The sequence below is a fragment of the Perognathus longimembris genome, chromosome 20, assembly GCF_023159225.1.
Source record: "Perognathus longimembris pacificus isolate PPM17 chromosome 20, ASM2315922v1, whole genome shotgun sequence".
In the NCBI taxonomy this organism is placed as follows: Eukaryota; Metazoa; Chordata; class Mammalia; order Rodentia; family Heteromyidae; genus Perognathus; species Perognathus longimembris.
Window position 1 is genome coordinate 22,774,916 of NC_063180.1, and position 19,724 is coordinate 22,794,639.

At 61.9% G+C, this 19,724-nt stretch overlaps 1 protein-coding gene across 1 annotated transcript; it reads right to left on the reverse strand.

The window, feature by feature from the left end:
• Nucleotides 1–670: 670 nt before the first annotated feature.
• On the reverse strand, nucleotides 671–16,916 carry Lmtk3 (lemur tyrosine kinase 3). Its single transcript, XM_048329292.1, has 15 exons — nucleotides 16,841–16,916; nucleotides 15,934–16,067; nucleotides 15,521–15,671; nucleotides 14,973–15,049; nucleotides 14,383–14,501; nucleotides 10,229–10,316; nucleotides 9,804–9,952; nucleotides 8,543–8,627; nucleotides 8,334–8,455; nucleotides 8,095–8,244; nucleotides 5,252–7,740; nucleotides 3,383–3,792; nucleotides 2,557–2,692; nucleotides 2,157–2,294; nucleotides 671–1,831 (listed from the first exon to the last, which is right to left on the reverse strand). Exons 1-15 carry the CDS (start codon nucleotides 16,914–16,916, stop codon nucleotides 1,815–1,817), a joined length of 4,341 nt encoding a protein of 1,446 aa, XP_048185249.1. The 3' UTR covers nucleotides 671–1,814.
• Nucleotides 16,917–19,724: the final 2,808 nt, after the last annotated feature.

A 19,724-nucleotide genomic window follows, 5' to 3' on the forward strand; every position in this document is an offset into this window, starting at 1 on the left:
TACCCATGCTCGGGGCACCATCCAGGACTGGGAACGGGGCAATCTGGAGAGCAAGCAGAGCTTAGGGAAACGGCCATGGCCTGTAAACCGGTAGCCTGGACACCACTATCCACAGGTGCTCAGCAGTATGGTCCTGGGTGAAAGTATGGCACCAGACATGCAGGTTCGCCTTGCAAGGTGCGTTCAGAGTACACATGGTTTCCCCAAAGAATGAAGAGTGGTTAGTGCCAGGTTAAGGGACCTCGTGTCTCTGGTTTTGGTGCACAGAGGTTTTGTTTTTTCAGGATTAGAGTCTTGGCTGTGTAGCCCAGGCTACCCAGGAACTTGCATATGTAGTCCAGACTACCCTGACACTTTTAATCCCAATGCTGTAGGCTCAGACGTGCTGGGACTACAGAAACACACTACCATGCCAGGAGCAGTTCTGGGCTAGGAGCTGGACAGGACTTGTAGTCCTCCCTTGGTGGTGCTAGAAGCGGTGGTCCCAGTTGCTGACCATCTGGGTTGGGTGGGTGGGTCCCCTCTTGGGCTGCTGGCTCAGGGCTAGGCCAAGGACACCCTCACTTCCATAGGCAGTGCTGTGTGAAAGGCCCTCCCATCCACTCAGATCCTGGGAGCCTCACCTACAGCTCTCAGAAGGCTTTGCAGCCCAGAGCCTCAGACTTGGGCTTTGCCTCTGTTGGGTCTCCTTCTCTGTGTGGGTGAAGTCCCAACTGCTGCAATCAATGTGTCCCTTCATATTTCATCTGGAGGGATGTGACCCTTTATTCCAAGGCACCTGTGTCACCAGCTTTGGGAGGACCCATTGGCACCATCACTGATTGAAATGGCCTCAGGGAAGTTTTAGGGAGATGAAATCAGTTCTGTTCTGGTCAGATTAAAACTGGGCCTGTGGGACACGGGAGTCACCTCCAAGTTGCCTTACTTTCCCAAGGATGGGGAATTGTGGGTACCAGCCCACACCCCCATCTGAGCAGATCTCTGGAAAGTTGGCTATCGCTAAGCCTTTGGGGGAGGTTCATAATGTGGGCTCCGGCCTGGCAGGACCCCGTGGAAGCAGGGGAAGTGGATGCAGCAGAGGTGGGGCATCAGGGCACCCACCCTCCCTCAGGCCAGGAGTTCAAGGGACCAAAACAGGAGAGTGTAGGGGGCCTGTAAATGGCAGGGGACTTTCTGGGGGTCATATGGGAGAGTGGGTAAACTGAGATGGGGCCACCTGGTCCCCCCAGCACAGCCTCTTGTCATCATTGCACCATTGCCCTGCCCACTATGTGGGCGCCCCCTACCCCAGGCCTTGGGGATGGAGACTATCCTCCCTGCCCCCCCTCCCCAAACACACAGGTCCCGCCTTCCTCCAAAAAGTCATTTTTGTCTTTTTTAAATAATGTGAAAATGCCACGTCAAGGTTGAACTGGAGGCCCTTCTGGCGGCCAGGTTGGGCGGGGCAGGGGTCCGAAGCCTGCGGCCTGAACGGGCTGAGTGGGGGAGGCCAGGCCTCCGCGCGTCAAGGGGCTCCAGGCCCTGAAGAGTTCATTCAGTTCAGTTCCAAGAAAAGTGACGCTCCGGGAAGGGCGAGGGACTGCTGCCTCATGTGGCACCGAGGGGATCAGGGGCGTCGGGGGAGCTGGCAGGGGGGCTCGGGGGCGGGGGACCGGGGCCTCCCGTTTGGCACGTGGTGGGGGGCGGGGAGGGCCTGGCCTCGGGCGCCTCCCCGGAGGCGGCGTCTGCAGCACTGGCAGTGACTCCGTCGTCCACACAGGATTCCACTCTCAGCCCCTCGTCTGGGGGTGCGGGAGGATCGGGTCTTTGGGGAGTCAGTTCTCCACGGGGCCTGAGGATGGAGAGCGTAGAGAAAAGTGAATTTTTCGGCTCCCTCTAAGTGGGCAGAGCAGCAACTGCCTTCCCCCCACCACCCAGGCCCCTCTGCCCTCACTGCCCTCCTCCCCCACCCCCTAGCCCCAAGCGTCAGTGAGGCCGCGCCCCCCTCTCCCAGGGCTTCCCGCATGGGCAACAGAGCCACCCAGACTTTCTCCCGCGGGGCCAGTTGTGGGGGAAACAGAATGGGAGGTGGGTGGGTGGGGGTGCCTGAGCTGGGAGAGGGAGAACCAAGAAGGAAGAGGCTGGAAATCAAGAAATGGACCAGGAGGTGACCGTACCTGCGGGCCGGGCGTCGGGGGCCCGAGTGGGGGGCCCCGGGGTCTCCAGTGCAGGCGAGACGGAGAAGCGGGAGAAGCACAGGGGGGGCCCGGGTGGGGGGAGGAGGGGGAAATCCTCCGCCCACTCGAAACTGCCTCCTGCCAGGGTAGGCGAGCGGGAGAGCTGTCAAACCCGCCGGTCCCTCCCTCCAGGCCACGCCCCTCCCAGCCCTCAGGCCCCGCCCACCGAGCTCCGCCCCCGCCCTTTCAGGCCCAACCCTTCGAGGTCCTCGCCGTAGGTCCCGCCCACATTGGCCCCGCCCACGTTCCCAGGCCCTCCTGAAAGCCCCGCCCTTCCCTCCCAGGACCAGTTTCCCTCCTCCACTGTAGGCTCCGCCCCCACCCTGTCCTCTCCCCTCACCAAAGCCGCTGTCGTTGCTGGGAAACCCATCTCCGGGGGTGGTGGGGTGGGGAGGCGTCGGGGGCGCTGGGGGCGTTGATGGGTCCGTGTCCCCCTCGGGGGGGCCCTGCACGCTCAGCTCGTTGGTTGGCGTCTCCTGGGGCGGTAAACGAATGGAACCCAGAGGGGATGAACCCTCAGTCACGCCCCACCCACTGTCCCCCCAACAGGTGGAAGCAGCTGCAGCGCTGACCTCACTCTTGAGAGGAGGCCTAGCCCTAAATCTGCCTGCGAAGCCTTGTTTCAGCCTAAAATCCAATCTCCACACAACTGCCGCGTTCCCCACAGAGAGCTCCGCCCACCGGAAAGCCCCGCCCACCCCCGGAATTCTCTTCCTAACCCAAAGCGACCTCTACGCCCCGCCCCTTACAATCCCCGCCCACTTCCGGAGTGCTAGATGTCCTAACCAAAGCGATCTCTTAGCCGCCCCCCCACGCGTCCGCCCCACTTACCTCCCATACTTGGGCCTCAGGTGGCCGATTTGGGGGCCTGGAACCACCTGCCTCCTCAGCCCTCCAAACTCCGGGCCTACCCCGCACACATCCCTCTGCCCACCCAGGCGGGAGCCTGTCCTGGCCGCCCCCCCCCCCCCCCGCCGCGGGCCCCGCCCCCAAGAGGGCGCACTGTCCTGGCCGGCCCCGCCCCCTCCGCGGGCCCTGCCCCCGAGAGGGCGTACTGTCCTGGCCGGCCCCCCCCCCCGCCTCGGGCCCCGCCCCCAAGAGGGCCTACTGCCCTGGCCGGCCCGTCCCCCGGCCGCAGGCCCCGCCCCTCGTCCTCACCCACCCACCTGGTCGAAGAGGTAGACGGTCACGTCCCCGTGGAAGGAGACCATCTTGCGCTTCCTCTCCAGCTCGCTGTCCTCCGAGTCGTCGGCCCCGCGCGGAGACTTGAGCAATCCCCGCAACGGCCGGGCCGCGTCCGCGTCGGCGCTGCTCACCACGACGGGCACCGGGGCTGCCCGCGTCCTCCCGGATCCCCGAGACCCCGCCGCCGCGCCCGCCGCCTCCTCGTCCTCCTCCTCGTCCTCGTCCTCGTCCTCCCCGTCCTCCTCCGACGGCCCCGGCGACCCCGCCCCGCCGGCCTCCCCGCCAGCCGCCCCGCCGTCCGCGCCCTCCCACGGGGGCCGCCGCGGGCCCGGGCCCGGGAACGGCGTGAGCGAGAGTGGCGGGAGCGCCAGCGACAGCCGGGAGAGCTTGGCTGCGAGGGGAGAGATCGGTGAGCCTCGCCCTGAGGAAACTGAGGCAGGCTCTCCCACCTAGCTGCGGGGGTGGGGCCTACGCAAGCCCCACTGCTCTCTATCTGCCCAGGTTCTCCCTACAGCCCACCGGGCCGGAGTGCCTCGGGACAGCCAGTGCCTCATTCTGGAGTGACCTCCAGCTCCACGGACGGCTGCCCCTCTTCCCCCCTCCGCGCCTTTGCATATACGGTTCCCACTCCCCCAATGCCCCGACTCCATCCAGCCTTGGGAGACTAGGTTTCAGGCCACCTCCTATGTGTCTGTGGCAGCGCAGTCAGTGTTGGCCTGGTTCACCCGAGGGGACAACCCGGGGCTCCAAGCACATCCACATCCTAAGCATTTGTGGCACACTGGATATCTGGGGCATCTTAGCTACTCCAACGTTTTTCCACTTCCAGACGCAGCTGGTCACAAACTTCCCACACCCCTAGGAACCATAAGTGTTCCAATCCATAGGTCCTGAGGAAAGACCTTGTGTACAGTAGGGTGAGGCAGGGCCTGATCTGAGCGTACCTGGAACCCAGCCATGGATAGACCAGAGCGAGGCACACAGGGGAGATACCTAGCTTAGTAGAAAGTAGAGCAGAGACCACAGGTGGCAGCCTGGGGCCCTGACTGCCCTACTTGCCCCACTCCATGGGCTTCCTTTGGATTGGTTGTAAGCGTTTTTGAAAACCTAGGAGTGTGGGCCAGGCTCAGAGGTGTATGCCTTTAATCCCAGCTACTCAGGAAGTAGAGATCAGAAGAATTTGTGGTTCTGGGCCAGCCCCATCTCATCAAATAAGTCAGACACACTGGTAACAAGCCTGTCATCCCAGTTATGGGGGAGACAGAAGAAGGGGGATTGTGGTATGAGGTCAATCTAGGCAAAAACAGGAAGGAGACCCTACCTGCACAACAACCACCAAAGGGATAGGGGCATGGCTCAAGCAGTACATCTGCCTAGCAATTGTGAATGGGAGTTCAAATCCCTGTACTGCCAAAAAGAAAAGAAAAACCAGAGCATTGGTTTTGCAGGGAAAAAGCCCAGTGGGCTGAGACAGGGTCTCAGTACGTCCCTTCCCAGATCCCCTGCACTCTCTGCCCTGTGGATGTCTGACTTGGATCCCCTGGTTCAAAGGTCGGGGGAGAACAAAGCAGGCGTTGACTGTGGTGTCTTAGGCCTGAGCTAAAGGCATTGCCCTTCCTAACCTACTGCCCTCTGTGGCTGCCTCTCAAGTAGATGTCCTCCCTTAGCAGCTGGGGAAACTAAGACACAGACCTGGACATTTACCCAAGGCTGCAGAGGGATGGAGGGACAGGGCTGGAATGGAGCCCCAGTGGTTCTGCGTTCACACTGGATGGATGGGTCTGGACCTGCTGCTCCAGCCGCCCCAAGCCCAACCTCCACTGCACCCCAACCCCCCACAGCCTCCTCACCTTTGATCTGTTCGCTGTTCCCCTGAGGGGGGCCCAAGTCCAAGAACAGTCGTGGCATCTCGGGGCCCTTCCTCTCGGGCTTGGGGGGGTCCCCGTCTCCGCTGGGTGCTGTGTCTCCGTCGGCCCTGTTGTCTGGGGCCATGGGGTCTCCCTCGGAGGCCACCTCCGGCCTGGCCCTCAGGGGCACTACTGGCTCCGGCCTCCTCGCCTGGGCCTCCAGTGGCGGCAGCGGTGGTAGCGGCTGTGGCCTCTTGCTGTCTACCCATTCGGCCTTTGCGTCCGCGCCGCTTTCGGGGCCTCCGCCTGGGCCCATCCCCACGTCCACTGGGGCTGGGCCCCCATTCCCGAGGTCCAGCCTCCCAGCCTCTGGGGCTCTCAGCGCCCCCCCAGTCTCGAGGACTCTCCTCTCGGTCCCGGGGTCCAGCATCCCGTTCTTGGGGGCTAGGCCACGCGGGCCAGGGCCCGTCTCCAAGCCGTTCTGGGGCCAGGGCCCCTGGCCGCAGGTGGGGGCTCTCTGCAGGGAGGTCTCTGGGGCTGGACCCCCAGTCCCGGGCGTCTTCTCCCGGGGCCCCGGGGACCTCCAGGGCCCAGTCTCCGGCGGGCTCTCCGTGTTCCTGGGGAGCCTCCGGCCCCCATTCGCGGATGCCTTCTCCTCGCTCTTTGGGGACATCAGCCCCCCATTCACCAGCGCCTTCTCCCCGGCCTCTGGGGACGTCAGCTCCCCATTCTCCAGGGGCATCGCCTTCCTCCTTGGGGGCGTCAGCTCCCCATTCTCCAGCACTGTCTCGACTCTCTCTGGGGACCCCAGTCCCCCATTCTCGGCCGTCTTCTCCATGCCCGGGGCTCCCTGTCCCCCGTTCTCCGAGACTGTCACCCCGTTCTCCGGGAGGCTCGGGCTGGGGGCTCTCTTCGCGCCGCTGCCCGGGGCTGTCGGGTCTCTGCTCGGGCCCGGGGCTGTCTCTCGGCTCCCGGGGCCTCTCCCCGCCTTCCTGGGCCCCGGCACCCCCTGGCCCCCCAGGAGGTTCCTGGTCACGCCCTCCCGCAGGGACTCGAGCAGCTGCTCGGTGCTCACTTGAACTACGAAGCTCGGCTTCTCCTGCGGCCCCGGGGGCGGGAGGGGACCCGGGTCTGGGGGTGGCCGGGGCGCTCCGGGGTCGGGTGGCTCGGGGGGAGCCCGCGGCCGAGGGACCCCTTCCTCCTCGGCCGCCCCCCCACCGGGGAAGGCTCCCTCGGGAGAAAAAGGGGTCTCGGTCTCGTAGCCGCTGTCCCCCGGCTTGGGGCCCGGAGACGATAGGCCTGAGCCCGGACTGGCCAGGGCCGACGGGGGGTCGGGGGACGCGACCGGCTCGGCGGGGACCCGGGGAGGTGGCGGCGGAGGGGGGGGAGCGGGGGGCGGCCCCCGCCCGGGGTACTGGGGCGCTGCGGCCCCCATGAGAGGGTCCAGAAACTCTGAGGGGGCCGGCGCGGGGGGGACCAGGGGCAAGTCGGCCAGGGACCCCCGCTCTGCCCGCAGGGACGAGTCGTCCTCCGGAGGGTGGGGGCAGCCCAGGGCGGGGTGCCCCCCCCAGCCGGCCACGGCGTCCCCCCTCTCCAGGGGCAGGCAGGAGCAGGGGCCCTCCCGGCTGCACAGCGGACAGGGGAGGGGACCCCGGCGGCCGGGACCCCTGCCCAGGCTGCTGCTGCCCTCCCCGGGGGAGCTGCCTTCCTCCTCTTCCTCTTCCTCCTCCTCTTCGGCCCAGGCCGCACCCCGCTCCCCCAGCACCTCGGCGGGGTCTCCGGCCAGGGTCTCCCCAGCGCCCCGGCCCTCGGGGTCCCAGCCGCTCAGCAGAAAGCTGCCTGACGCAGCCTGGGCCGCGAAGGGCCGGGGCGCCGGGAAGAGGGGGGAGGCCCAGGTCTCGGACACCAGCTGGGGGACCTCGGAAGGGGCCTGGGGGGCCTGGGCGGCGGGCACGCCTGGGTCCAGGGGGTCCCAGTCGTTGGGGAAGAGGGGCTCGGGCGGGGAGCCGTGCTCCTCCAGGCGGATGTAGTACTCGCTGCTCACTGAGGGGCTGCGGGCACTGATGACCGGCAGCACGCTGGGCGTGGACAGGGCCTCGTAGAAGGGGTTGGAGGGGTTGGCGTGGGGGGCCGGAGGGGCCGATGCCGGTTGCCACGGAGGGGCCCCCCCACCCCGGCCAGCCCCGCGCCGCGCCTTCTCCCACAGGCACTCGAGGTTGAGGCCGCGGCTGCTCTCGGTGACCGTGAGCACGTCGTCAGGGTCGGCCCCGGGGAAGCCATCCAGAAGGGGGAACGGCGAGGAGAGGGTCCCGGGGCGGGGGGCACTGTGCGAGGGGGGCCAGGGCCAGGGGAAGGGGCCGTCGCGGGGCGGGGGTGGGGGAGGAGGGGGCCTGGGGGGCCTCTCGGAGAGCAGGTAGGTGAGCTGCAGCTGCAGGTCAGAGGCCGAGGGCCGCTGGGCTGGGGGTCGCCAGCAGGACTGCAGGATGTCGTACCTGGGGGGCGGGGGGTGGGCAGGGGAGGGGCGTGAGTGAGGGGGCAGAGACCCGGAGGGGACAGACCCAGAGAGGGGGTAGAGGCCTGGGACAAAGAGACAGACAGACGGAGAGGCAGACGGGAGGGATCGGCCATGGTGGAACGATGTCAGTGGACTTCCACTTCAAGCCCCGTCTCTACCACTCAGTGCCTCCGTTTTCCCTTCCAGGTCATGGCAGAGAGGATGGCCTCTGTCCACTCCAGGGGCGGTTATCAGGGGCCAGTGAGTGTCAGTGGGGTGCTAGGGAAGTGAAGGTGCGGGGGGAGGACCCCGGGCAGCCCGCCCACGCACGCCACCCCCGCGCCCCACGCACCAGTAGTCCGCGTAGGGCAGCTTGAGCCTCGGCCGGGCCAGCTTCACGTGCTGCTGGCGGACCACGAAGGCGAGGACCTCCTCGTCTGACAGATGGCGATAGGGCTGAGCCCCAAACTCAAACAGCTCCCACAGGGTCACCCCCAAGGACCTGTGGGGGGCAGAGAGGCTGAGTCCCCGCCTGGCTCCTAGGGGGTCCTGCCCGCCTCTCGGGGGACCCCGGATCCCCCTCCTCCTCACCAGATGTTGCTCTCCCGGCTCTGGTCGACCACCATGAAGGTCCCGTGCAGCTCCCCCAGCAGCTCGGGCGCCGCCCAGCGCAGCGGGATCCACAGGCGCTCGGGCGTCAGGTAGTAGTCCTCCTGGGGACCGGCGGGACCTGTGGGTCAGGGGGGTCGGGGGACCCCCCCGGAGACCCCGCCGCCGCCCGTCCGCCCGAGGCCGCCCACCTTGTAGTTGCTGTGCGCCAGCCCGTAGTCCCCGATGCGCACCGTGAGGTCAGAGGTCAGCAGGCAGTTGCGCAGCGCCAGGTCGCTGGGGGAGCACGGGGGCGGGGCTAGCGAGCGAGGCCCCGCCCCTCAGGAAGCCCCACCCACTCACCCTCTGACTCCTCCCCACAGCGGCTCTCTTGACCCCGCCCTTATTCCCCCGCCCCCCCCCGCCCCCTAGCAACCTCTCCCCTCTGATTCTGCCTTCTTACTCTGCTGGTCCTCCTGGCACAGCCCCTTCTGTCTGGCTCCTCCCACTTACCTCCCAGACCCTCCTCCCTTAGCCCCTCCCTCCTCCCTGGCCGCTCCACTTGTGCTGGCTCCTCCTCCCTGGCTCTGACTTTTGTCTGGCCCATCTCCTGTGATGGCCCCTCCTCCTTTTCCTCCTCTCTCCCGGCTCCTCCCATCCCCAGGCTCCTTCCCATCTGCCTTGGTCCCTCTCTCTTTTTTTTTTTTTTTTGGCCAGTCCTGGGCCTTGGACTCAGGGCCTGAGCACTGTCCCTGGCTTCTTCCCGCTCAAGGCTAGCACTCTGCCACTTGAGCCACAGTGCCACTTCTGGCCGTTTTCTGTATATGTGGTGCTGGGGAATCGAACCTAGGGCCTCGTGTATCCGAGGCAGGCACTCTTGCCACTAGGCTATATCCCCAGCCCCTGGTCCCTCTCTCTTGACCACGCCTCTTTCCCGGCCGCTCCCTGTCTGTGTTGACTCCCTCTCACCTCCATTGGCTCCTCCTTGGTCCTTCGGCTCTTGTCCCCGCCCCATCTGTTGGCCCCTCCCCTCCCATCTCCTTTCCTGGCCCCTCCCCACCTGTGTTGGCTCCTCCCTGGCCCTGCCTCCTTTCTTAGCCCCTCCCCAGCGGTTAGCCCCGCTCTTGGCCCCGCCCCATCCAGGTTCACCTCCTCCCTGGCCCCGCCCAGTTCCTGGCTCCTCCCCATCGGTGGGGGCTCCTCCTTGGCTTTACTTCTTTCCGGGCCCCTCCCCATGTGTTGGCCCTGCCTCCTGTTCCGGCCCCACCTCATCTGTTGGCCCCACCCCTGGTCCTGCCTCCTTTCCTGGCCCCGCCCTGCCTATGTTGGCTCCTGCTCCTTTCCTGTCCCTCGCCTTCCCTTTTGGTCTCTCCTCCCACGACTCCTGTCCATCCCGGTTCAGAGCCTGGCACTTCCGACCCCTACTGCCTTGGCTCCTTCCCAGCCCCTCCCCGGGGCTTCGGGCCTGCCCACCTGTGCACGTAATTGTGCGAGTGCAGGTGCGCCAGGCCACGGGCGATCTCCAGGCCCATCCTTTGCAGCGTCCGCAGGTCTCGAGGGGGCAGCTCGGGGGACATGCCCTCGGGGGGCCGCTGGGCCCGGAGGTATCGCTTCAGGTCCCCCTGGGAGGGGTTGGGTATAGATGACCACACAGTCCCTGCGGACACTGGTCTGAAGCAGGGGGAGGCCAGTTTCTCTGAGCCTCAGTTTCCCTTGCAATGTGAAAGGGGTAATGACAGATCCACTTTTGCCTGCTGGCCCAGAGCAGCATGAATCCGGTAAGCCTCAAGAAATGTTACGATCGGCACTCAGGCTTCTTATAGTGATGATGGGGAGGCCCCGGGCGCTCCTAGAACCCCACTTGCGCCCCCTCCTGTCACCCAGTCCCAGCCCCTCACCAGCTGACAGAATTCCATGATCAGCAAGAAGGGCAGTGTCTCCACACAGAGGCCCAGGCACTGGAGGACATTGGGGTGCTGCAGGCTTCTGTGGGAGAAGCAGAAGTGTCAGGAGAGGGAGGAGCCAGGACGGGAGAGGGAGGGGCCAGAGGAAGGGAGGGAAAGGCCAGAGCGTTAGGGAGGAGGAGTCAGGAGAGGACTGGACAGGCCACGAGCAGTCCACCTCATCCCAGCCTCCCTGCCCTGCCGACCTGCGGCTCAGTCTCTGGCTGCAGTTGCCTCGCCGGCAGGGTCTGCCGCCCCAACCCCATCTCTGTCGGGGCACTGCCCTGGCTGGCTTTCAGCAGGGGGCCTCAGAGGTCCCTGCCTCTCCTCTCTCCCCCCCTTCAGCCTCATCCGCCCCTCCCCTCTCTCATCTCCCCTCCTCACCCCCCAGTTCCAGCCTCAGTTTGTCCCTGGCTTTCCAGTCCCTGACCTTCAGCTATCTATGGCTCCTGGTTGCCCACAAAGGAGGTGTCACCCACTGTACCCAGTGTCTGTCTTCCCAAACACCTGCTCAGGCTCTTGGAGTAGGACACCTGCTCTGCCCAGGCTCCTTGCCATGGCTCAGCCCCCAGCTTCACCCTCAGCTCCGCACCGCCCCCCAGTGGTGGGCCTGCCAGTACCCCACCAGCACCTTGCGTGTAGGTCTGAATCTGGCTCGGCTTTGCGCGATGTAATCACCAGTAAGTCACTGCACCTGTCCCTGCCTCTGTTTACTTGATCTGAAAAGAGGGGGCATGGGTACTAACCCCATCATATGGGTATTGCCGGTTTAGCGGATCTGTGAGGAGATGGGACACGATGGGAAGAGGTTTGGGTTAATACTGGGTTTTTTTTTTGTTGTTGTTGTTGTTTTGTATTTTAAGACAGTCTGGCTGTGTATCCCCAGGATGGTCTGGAATTCTCAAGATTCTTGCTTCAGGCTCCTACCAGCTGGAATTACAGGCATCCACCACCACACCCAGAACTATCACTGTTCTTTTTATTTTAACATGTTTGGGCTTTATATTATATTATATTATATTATATATTTTTTGCCAGTCCTGGGGCTTGAACTCAGGGCCTGAGCCCTGGCTTCTTTTTGCTCAAGGCTAGCACTCTACCACAATGAGCCACAGCGACACTTCCAGCTTTTTCTGTTTATGTGGTGCTGAGGAATTTGAACCCAGGGCTTCATGTATGCGAGGCAAGCACTCTGCCACTAAGCCATCTTCCCAGCCCTGGGCTTTATTTTTGCCTTCAATTCTATTTTCTTCTTTTTTTAAATTTGTATTTGTTTGTTTGGGGTTTTTTGACAGTCCTGGGGCCTGAACTCAGGGCCTGAGCACTGTCCCTGGCTTCTTTTTGCTCAAGGCTAGCATTCTGCCACTTGAGCCACAGCGCCACTTCTGGTTTTTTCTGTGTATGTGGTGCTGAGGAATCAAACCCAGGGCTTCATGTATACGAGGCAAGTACTTTACCACTAGGCCATATTTCCAGCCTTGCCTTCAATTCTAACTGCATTTCCAGAAAGGCCTTTTCTGTCACCAGATTTTCGTATATGCTGTTTCCAGTGCCTGGAACACACTTCCCACAATGCTTTGCATGGCAGATGCCTCCTAGTTCCCTGGCCTGCCTAATGTTCCTGTCCAAAGGGCCCATCGCTGTCATGTAACGTCCCTGCCCTTTCCTCACGGGCTTTGTCGTTCTCAAATACTTTCTCCCTTTACTCTTTATTCAGTTTGGTGTTTGGAGACAGGCTGTCACTGCCTAGACCATCCAGGCCTGAAATGTATGATTCATCCTAAGTGCTGGGATTACAGGCATGAACTACCACACGACACTAGATGGACGATCAAACCAAGCATGGGGAAGGGCATTCCCCTCATACCTATCTATCCTGGAGTCTGAAGGAGCATTAAGCTTGTCAGACTTCACACTCTAGGATTCATTCTGAAGTAGGTACACGGTGAGTTGTGTTCATTCTGAGACAAGGACTAAGGGGTTGCCATCGGAGCTGGGCATCCCGTCCTGCTTGAATGGAAGCCATGCATCTAGATTAGGATCTGAGAAATGGCTGGCACTGGGAAACGGAGGCTGAGAGAGAAACACGGAAGCCTGAGCTCACTGTCACCCTGCAAAATGATGACTCCTGAATACCAGACAGCAGGAAACAAAGGCTCAAAGACGTGCCCAGAGTTACACTGCTGGGATCTGATCTCAGTGTGGCCCTGAAGACAGTAACGTGCCAGGCCTGGGGCCTCTGGCCACATGGGGTCAGTCATAGAGCACTTGAAACGTGGAGAAATGACTTTTAATGACTTCTCATTTGAACTTTCTTTCTTCCCCCCTTCCTTTTTTTGGTATGGTGGTTTAAACTCAGGGTTTTGCACTTATGAAGCTTGAGCCATTCCTTCAGCCCATGTTACTCTGCTTATTATTGACATGGGGTCTAGTTTTTTGCCTGGATCAGCTTAGACAGCGATCCTCCTATTTATTCTTCCCACCATAGCTGGGATGACAGGCCCATACCACCATGGCCCAATTTGGGATGGAGACTAAGGGGTATCTCCTGACCTTTGGCTAGTGCTAGCCTTGAGCCACAATCCTCCCATCTCAGCATGAGCCACTAGTGTCTGGCTGCAGTCATTGATTTTACTTTAAATGTAAACAGCCATTTGTGGTTAGTGGTAATGGCACTGGAATAAGGAGAGATAGGCAATAAGAGGGAAATTAATGACAAACTGGGATATGAGTTATGAAAAAAAACAACACAGGATGATATCATAGACTATTCCAGGCCCCTTTTACATGGGGTCAGGGAGTAAGGATAGAAGTGAAAAGAGGAATCCAGGAGCCAGTGGCTCACACCTGTCATCCTAACTCCTCAAGAGGCTGAGATCTGAGGATTGAGGTTTGAAGCCAGCCCTGGCAAGAAAGTCCGGGAGACCCTTACCTCCACTCAATCACAGAAAAAGCCAGAAGTGGTGCTGTGGCTTAAGTGGTAGAGTACTAGCCTTGAGGAAAAGGAGCCCAAGGGGACTGGGAATGTGGCTTAGCAGTAGAGTGCTTGCCTAACATGCATGAAGCCCTGGGTTCAGTTCCTCAGCACCACATAAGCAGAAAAAAACGGAAGTGGTGCTGTTGTGGCTCAAGTGGTAGAGTGCTAGCCTTGAGCAAAAGAAGCTCAGGGACAGTGCTCAGGCCCTGAGTTCAAGCTCCTGGACTACAAAAGAAGGAGAAGAGGAAGAAGAAGAAGAAGAAGAAGAAGAAGAAGAAGAAGAAGAAGAAGAAGAAGAAGAAGTTGTTGTTGTTTAAGTTGTTAGAGAAGGGGAACCCCCAACTCCAAGCTGGAGATGAATGAACAGGCAGTGATACTCTAGAGAAAGGGCAAAACAAGAACCAAGGTCCTGTGCAGAGGAGTGGGGTTTGCCCTGATAGCAATGGGGAACCAACAAGGGGGTGAATGTCAAAGTCCAATTGAGTCTCTCAGGGTGAACGTAACGTTTACAACGGTTCTGATAAGGAACCTGCGTACACAACCTTTCCATATCCGGAGACTCTACCTCTGGGTGAAAATATTTGGCAAATGTTTACCTAGGCCTTATCAGGGAGCCTCAGAGTGAGGCCGAGCTCTGAAGGGACCTCCTTAAGACACTGCAACACTGTGGAAGGCCCCCTCTTCCTGAACCCACTTGGCAAATGAAGATGGGGGGTGCAGTAGGAGCAGTACCCCTCTAGTTGAGCTCAAGTGCTCTCCACTCCATATTGCTGCAGGTCCCTAGTTCTGTCCAAAGACAAACCCTGGGCTCCAGGAGGGAGACGCTCAACTGATAGGCACATAGCCAAGAAGACAACCTGGGGTGTGAAGCCAGATTTGATTCCACCCTGAACCCCTTCCACCTCCATGAGGAGTAAACCTAGCTCTCACCCTCAGGAGGCTGAGATGAGGATCACAGTTGGAAGCCAGCTTGGGCAGGAAAGCCTATGATAATCTGATCTGGTAGAGCGCTAGCCTTGAGTGACAAAGCTCAGCACCCCGACCCTGAATTCAAGCCCCAGGATTGGCACAAAAACAGAACAAAAAAGCCCCCTAGCCTTTGGGTTTCTAGAACACACGTCCACAGAGATACCTGTAGGGCTGAGCTTCCGAGATGAACTTGCGCTGCTCCAGCGGCCCAGCGCTGGCCCGCAGTTCCTTCACCACCACCTGGGCTGGGGTGTAGTCAGAGAAAATCTCGCCCAGGATCACCTGGCCAAGGGGTACCCCAGAATCAGGGACAGCCATGTCTCCAGCCTGTCCCTCCTCCACCTCCAGCTCCACCTTACAGCTTCTGGTCTCCCCCCCTCCCTTCCCCTCCTTCATCTCCCACCTCCCCTGTCCCCCAGCAGACACAGGGTGAGAGACTCACAGGCCCAAAGTCCGATGGACGCAGGGACAGATGGAAGGATGGACAGACTGGCAGACGCGTGGAGAGCCGGGTGGCGAGGCGGAGTGGTCAATGGAGTGAAGAGGGAGGTGCTGACTGACAGATGTGGGGTGGGTGGGGGTGGGCCAGGTGGGAGCAGGTGAGGGGCGGACATAGGGGAGATGGGTGGGCTGAGGGGGGTGTGAGAGGGGCAAATGAAAAATGGTGAGAGCGAGGCAGGGACGGACACAGAACAGGAGTCCAGGCCGGGATTGTGTGGACACCCCCACCCTCCCGCCCCCAGCCCTACTCACCTTCCCAAACCAGCCGCTCCCAATCTCCTGTAGATAGCTGAGGTGCTGGCGACTGAGGCCCAGGGGGGTGGTCATGTCTGAAGAGGAGGTGGGAGGGGGAGGCCCTTGAGCCTCTCTCTTTCCTCCCAGAGACACCCTCCAACTCAGTGAAGACTGGGGTCCAAGCAGACACCAATCTCCTCCCATTGGCCATTCCAACATTCCAAGACAGAATCTCAGCATTCTCATTGGCTCCCCACAAGATTCCAATATCCAATCAGCCCTTTCCTTTGGCATCCCACGCTCCAATGGCTTGATTTCAGGCCTCTCATTGGCCACCTCTGAGACTGAGATCTAGGCTGATCTCAGCTTCCCTGGTCCCCAAAGCATCTCCAAATCTGGTTTCGAGATTAAGCAATGGCTCCCCACCAAGATGATCTGTCTGCTTCTCTTACTTCCAAGAATCTAGACTTCCGGCCTCCACCTTTCCTTGAAGGAAAGGTCCTCCGGGACGTTCAGTCCTGTGCCCCCAGGACCCCTGGGATGGTGGTCTGAATGAGGGGCAGTACCTGAATGTGAAGGCTGCGGGGCTGGCATTGGCAGGGAGACCTCAGCCAGAGGGAGAATGTAGACATCAGGCAGCGACTGAGAGGAGGAGGTCTCCTCCGCAGGGGGAGTGTACTCCCCAGAGCAGTCCTCCCCCTCGGGGTTCTCAAACTCCTGGAGCCAGGAGAGGCGAAGAACAGGGGGCTGAGAGGTGTGCCAGTGTTCTCTCACAGCTGCCCCCAGTACCCCCCCACACACACCTCCCAGTCCAACTTCCACCCCAGTTTCCAGATCCCAGAGCCCCTGGTCTGCACAACCTCAAGCCAGGTGTGCTCTCAGGCTTGCTGCCCCTCCCTGGCCAACCACCTGGGTTAGGAAAAGGCCTTGCTGGGGTCCCCCACACCAGGTCCCCAGTCAGCCCCATCAGCCACCTCACCTTGAAGCCAACATCACCCCGTTTGCAGCACAGACAGGTGAGGAGGAGGAAGATGAAGGCCAGCAGGCCAGAGCAGGAAATGAGGACCACGGCGTAGGGAGGAGCCAGGGGGGCCCGGCCAAGGGCGAATCCGTCTGTGGGCACAGGCTCGGGCTAGGCTTCAAGCCATTGGCTCTTGTACCCGGTGCCCCTCCCATCCCGTTATAGTCTTAGACTACAACTCCCATGCCGCTCCGCGACTAGAGGCCCCTTGGCAGAAAGGCTGGGTGGCCCGGGGAATTGTGGGAGTTGTAGTTTGCGGCCTTCCCAGGTGGTTGGGCTGGGGGTGAGGTCCCTCCTGTAGCACCAAGCTGGGGTCCCCCACTGCATCCTTTCATCCCAGGTTTGGATGGATTCCAGGGAGGATGGAGACAAGGAGTGTGAGGCGATAGTGAGGCCTGGAACCGTGAGAATTTAACATACGCTGGCAGGAACAGCCTGGCTGCCCCCCATTTAAGGAGGGGGGTGATTGCCAAATGAAGGCTGGGGCAGAAGCTGGTGCCCGTGAACCTCCAGCCGGCCCGGCCCGGCGGTGCGGCTGGGGCCTCGGCTCAGGGCGCTGGGAGCGCAGGCTTGTCCTCTACTCCCCAGCCCAAACCCAGGCCCCCCCCAAAAGCAGAGACAGCCGCCTAGGCTGTGTCCCCCCCGAGGCTCCAGTCCTCCCCGAGGCCCTGTCCTTCCCCGCCCGCGCCCGCACACACTCGCGTGCACACACGCACACTCGCGTGCACACTCGCGCGGCCCCCAGGCTCTGCAGCCCCAAGCCCGGCCAGACACGGGGCGGGGGGGGGGGGGGGCGTACAGGTGATGGAGGCCGCGGTGGGGGCGGGGGCCGGGGCCCCGCCGATGGCCGGCAGGACGCACTCACCAGGATGGACGGGAGACGCCAGGCAGCCCGAGGCGGAGACGGCCGCGAGGAGGATGAAGGCGCCTGGAGCAGGCATCTTGTCGAGGATGGAAGGGAGGTGCAGGTGGTGGCGGCTGGGGAGGAGGGGGGGCGGGCCCTCAGCCCCCAGCCATGGGGACCCGCTCGACCCTGGCCTCCCCTAGCCCGGGAGAGGAGCAGGAGACGCAGGACAGGGGGAGGGAGGGGCTGCTTGCTGGCTCAGGTGCCCCCCTCCCCCTATTTGAAGGGATAGACAGATGAAGGGGTGGAGAGGCAGACAGAGGCGAGGAGCTGGGGAGCCGGGGTTGCTGGGGTAGGGGGGGAGAGGGTAGGGTGGGGGGGAGCGAGAACGAGGGCCCCGCCCCCGAGAACAGCCACGATTGGGGGAGCTGAGAGCCTGTCAGAGGAAGGGTGGGAGGAGGGAGGATGGAGGGAGGATGGAGGGTTGTCATGGCAACTGGCTCTGGGTAGCATTGGCTGCCAGGAGGAAGGGGAGAGAGGGAAGGGGGAGACAGATAGGGACCAGCAGACCCCGGGGGGGGAGGGGGGGCTCAGGGTCCACAGTGCCTGGCTCTGACACCACTGTGCCAAACCACTGTCAAGGGCACGTGTGTCACACGCTAAGACGGAGCTGTCAGACACACGCAGCTCACACACTGCTGACATGCTGCAGGACCCTCGTACACAGGCACACCACATACAAAGGTGGACAGCCTGCAGCAGCCGGGGACACGCACACGTCACACACAAAAGACGCAGGGACAGGCTGCACTGGGAACGCACAGGCAGGCTGGGCCACGACACGAATGCACCAGGCCACGCAGGAACACCCCGGCATGACAAAGACCGACACGCACCACAGATCCACACGCAGGTGCCACAAACAAAGATACACAGAGCCCCACCACACAGTCACAAACATCCCAGAGACAAATGGGTGACAAAGAACCCTACAGTCACAGACATGCACAGACAGGCAGAGACGCAGATCACGGGAACACACAGAGACACAGACCTGTGTGCATCCACAGACACGGAACACAGACAAGGAGGGACACAGACATCCCAGAGCTGCCTCATGCCTAGAAACACATAACGTCCACACGGTTCAGATGCAAAAACGTACACAGAAACACCACCCACCCAGACAGACACACATCACAGGCGATTTACACAGCCACATACATGGTACACAAACATGCAGGCACCCCATCGGACCTGGCCAGCCACGCATCCCATACCTGAGCAGCCGTAGGCACATGGCACAAACACACACTTCAAACAAGGTTACAGAGACTCCTAACCCTGCCACGGTCACATGTCCCGAACATAGGCTCTCACAGGCACACACAAACACACAGGAAGATCCAAAAACACATCACACGCAAGGACGCAGGCAGACGCACGCAGCACAGATAACCCATTTCCCTGCACACACGTTACACAACCACAAGCACAAAAAGTACAGAATCATTTGCTTTGGTTCCTTTATTCTTAAATGAGGAAATAGTCAGGAATTTCCCCGTATCACCTTTTACTCCCCACCACAGCCCTTCCAGACAGGAACTTCGACAGTGCCCCTTTGCCACAGATGGGGAAACTGAGGCACAGCGTGGAGGGGGTGTCACACACTAGGAAAGTTGCCAAGCTGGGACTGGATCCCGGTGCTCAGGGACATGGACACATCACACAAGGACACACACACGTCACGTGCTAGGATGACATCTCGGGGTCCCACCCCACAGCACCCCGAGCTGCAGACACACCCGGAAACGCAGAGTCCCACCCTGGGCGAGGACCTCTCCATCATCCGCGAGCACCGGCGAAGCGTCCCCTCCGCTGCGGCTGGGCGGGAGCTGCGCACCCCGGATGCAGCCTCCGCAACACGCGGGCGCCCCCTCCCCGGCGCGCGCTCCCAGAACCCCGACCTGCGATCAGGGTCCCAGGGCTCGTCCCCGCCCCCTCGACCCGCGATCAGGGGTCCCAGGCTAGGAGCCCCCCTCCACCTGCGATCAGGGGTCCCAGGCTCGGACCCCCCCACCTCGACCTGCGATCAGGGGTCCCAGGCTCGGACCCCCCCACCTCGACCTGCGATCAGGGGTCCCAGGCCCGGGCCCCCACAACCTCGACCTGAGATCAGGGATCCCAGGCCTCGGGTCCCCCTCGACCTGCGATCAGGGGTCCCAGGCTCGGACCGCCCCCCCCACCCCCACCTCGACCTGCGATCAGGAGTCCCAGGCTCGGACTCCTCCCCCGCGACCTGCGATCAGGGGTTCCAGGCTAGGGTCCCCCTCGGCTTGTGATCAGGGGTCCCAGGCTCGCCCCCCCCCCCACCTCGACCTGCGATCAGGGGTCCCAGGCTCGGCCAGAACGCGTGGCCGCCGCGCGCTGGTGACACCGTGGCACAAGAATGCCTCTAAGAATGCTTCTAAGGAAGCCTCCTTGGTGAAACTGAGGCAGGACCATCGGGGGGGAGGCGGCGAATGTAACTAGGGGGGGTGGGGTGCTGTTCCCCATCCCCCTTCCCCTCTGGCTGAAGGGCACCGATCCTAGCGGAGGAAAGGATTCTGGGAGTTGTAGTCTCAGCCTTGAGACTTGTGGGAAATGTAGTCCTGGTCCTGCTTTCTCCAGGAGGGAGGCTCAGGGGCAGCAACTCTGGGGACCAGTCGGCAGCTGAGTCAGGGGTCACGGGGGCCCGGGTCGCAGGGGTCGGGGGTCCACGGCCTCGACCCTTGGGAACGAGGCAGAATGATGTGCAGCGTTCCCGAGGTCTCCAGCGGTGGAGCTGCTAAACCGGCTCTGTCCCCGGCTGGCCGCTCTTGAATTCACTCAACAAACCAGCCATGGCACTGGTCACGTGACAGAC

Bases quoted from the DNA above. Each gene is read 5' to 3' on its own strand.
- Lmtk3 (XM_048329292.1), bottom strand. From the start codon at position 16,916: ATGCCTGCTCCAGGCGCCTTCATCCTCCTCGCGGCCGTCTCCGCCTCG. The intron at 15,672-15,933 runs GTGAGGTGGCTG...TCCTGGCTCCAG, and splicing joins GGGGTGATGTTGGCTTCAAG to GAGTTTGAGAACCCCGAGGG. The intron at 2,295-2,556 runs GTGAGGGGAGAG...CTACCCTGGCAG, and splicing joins CAGCAACGACAGCGGCTTTG to GAGGCAGTTTCGAGTGGGCG.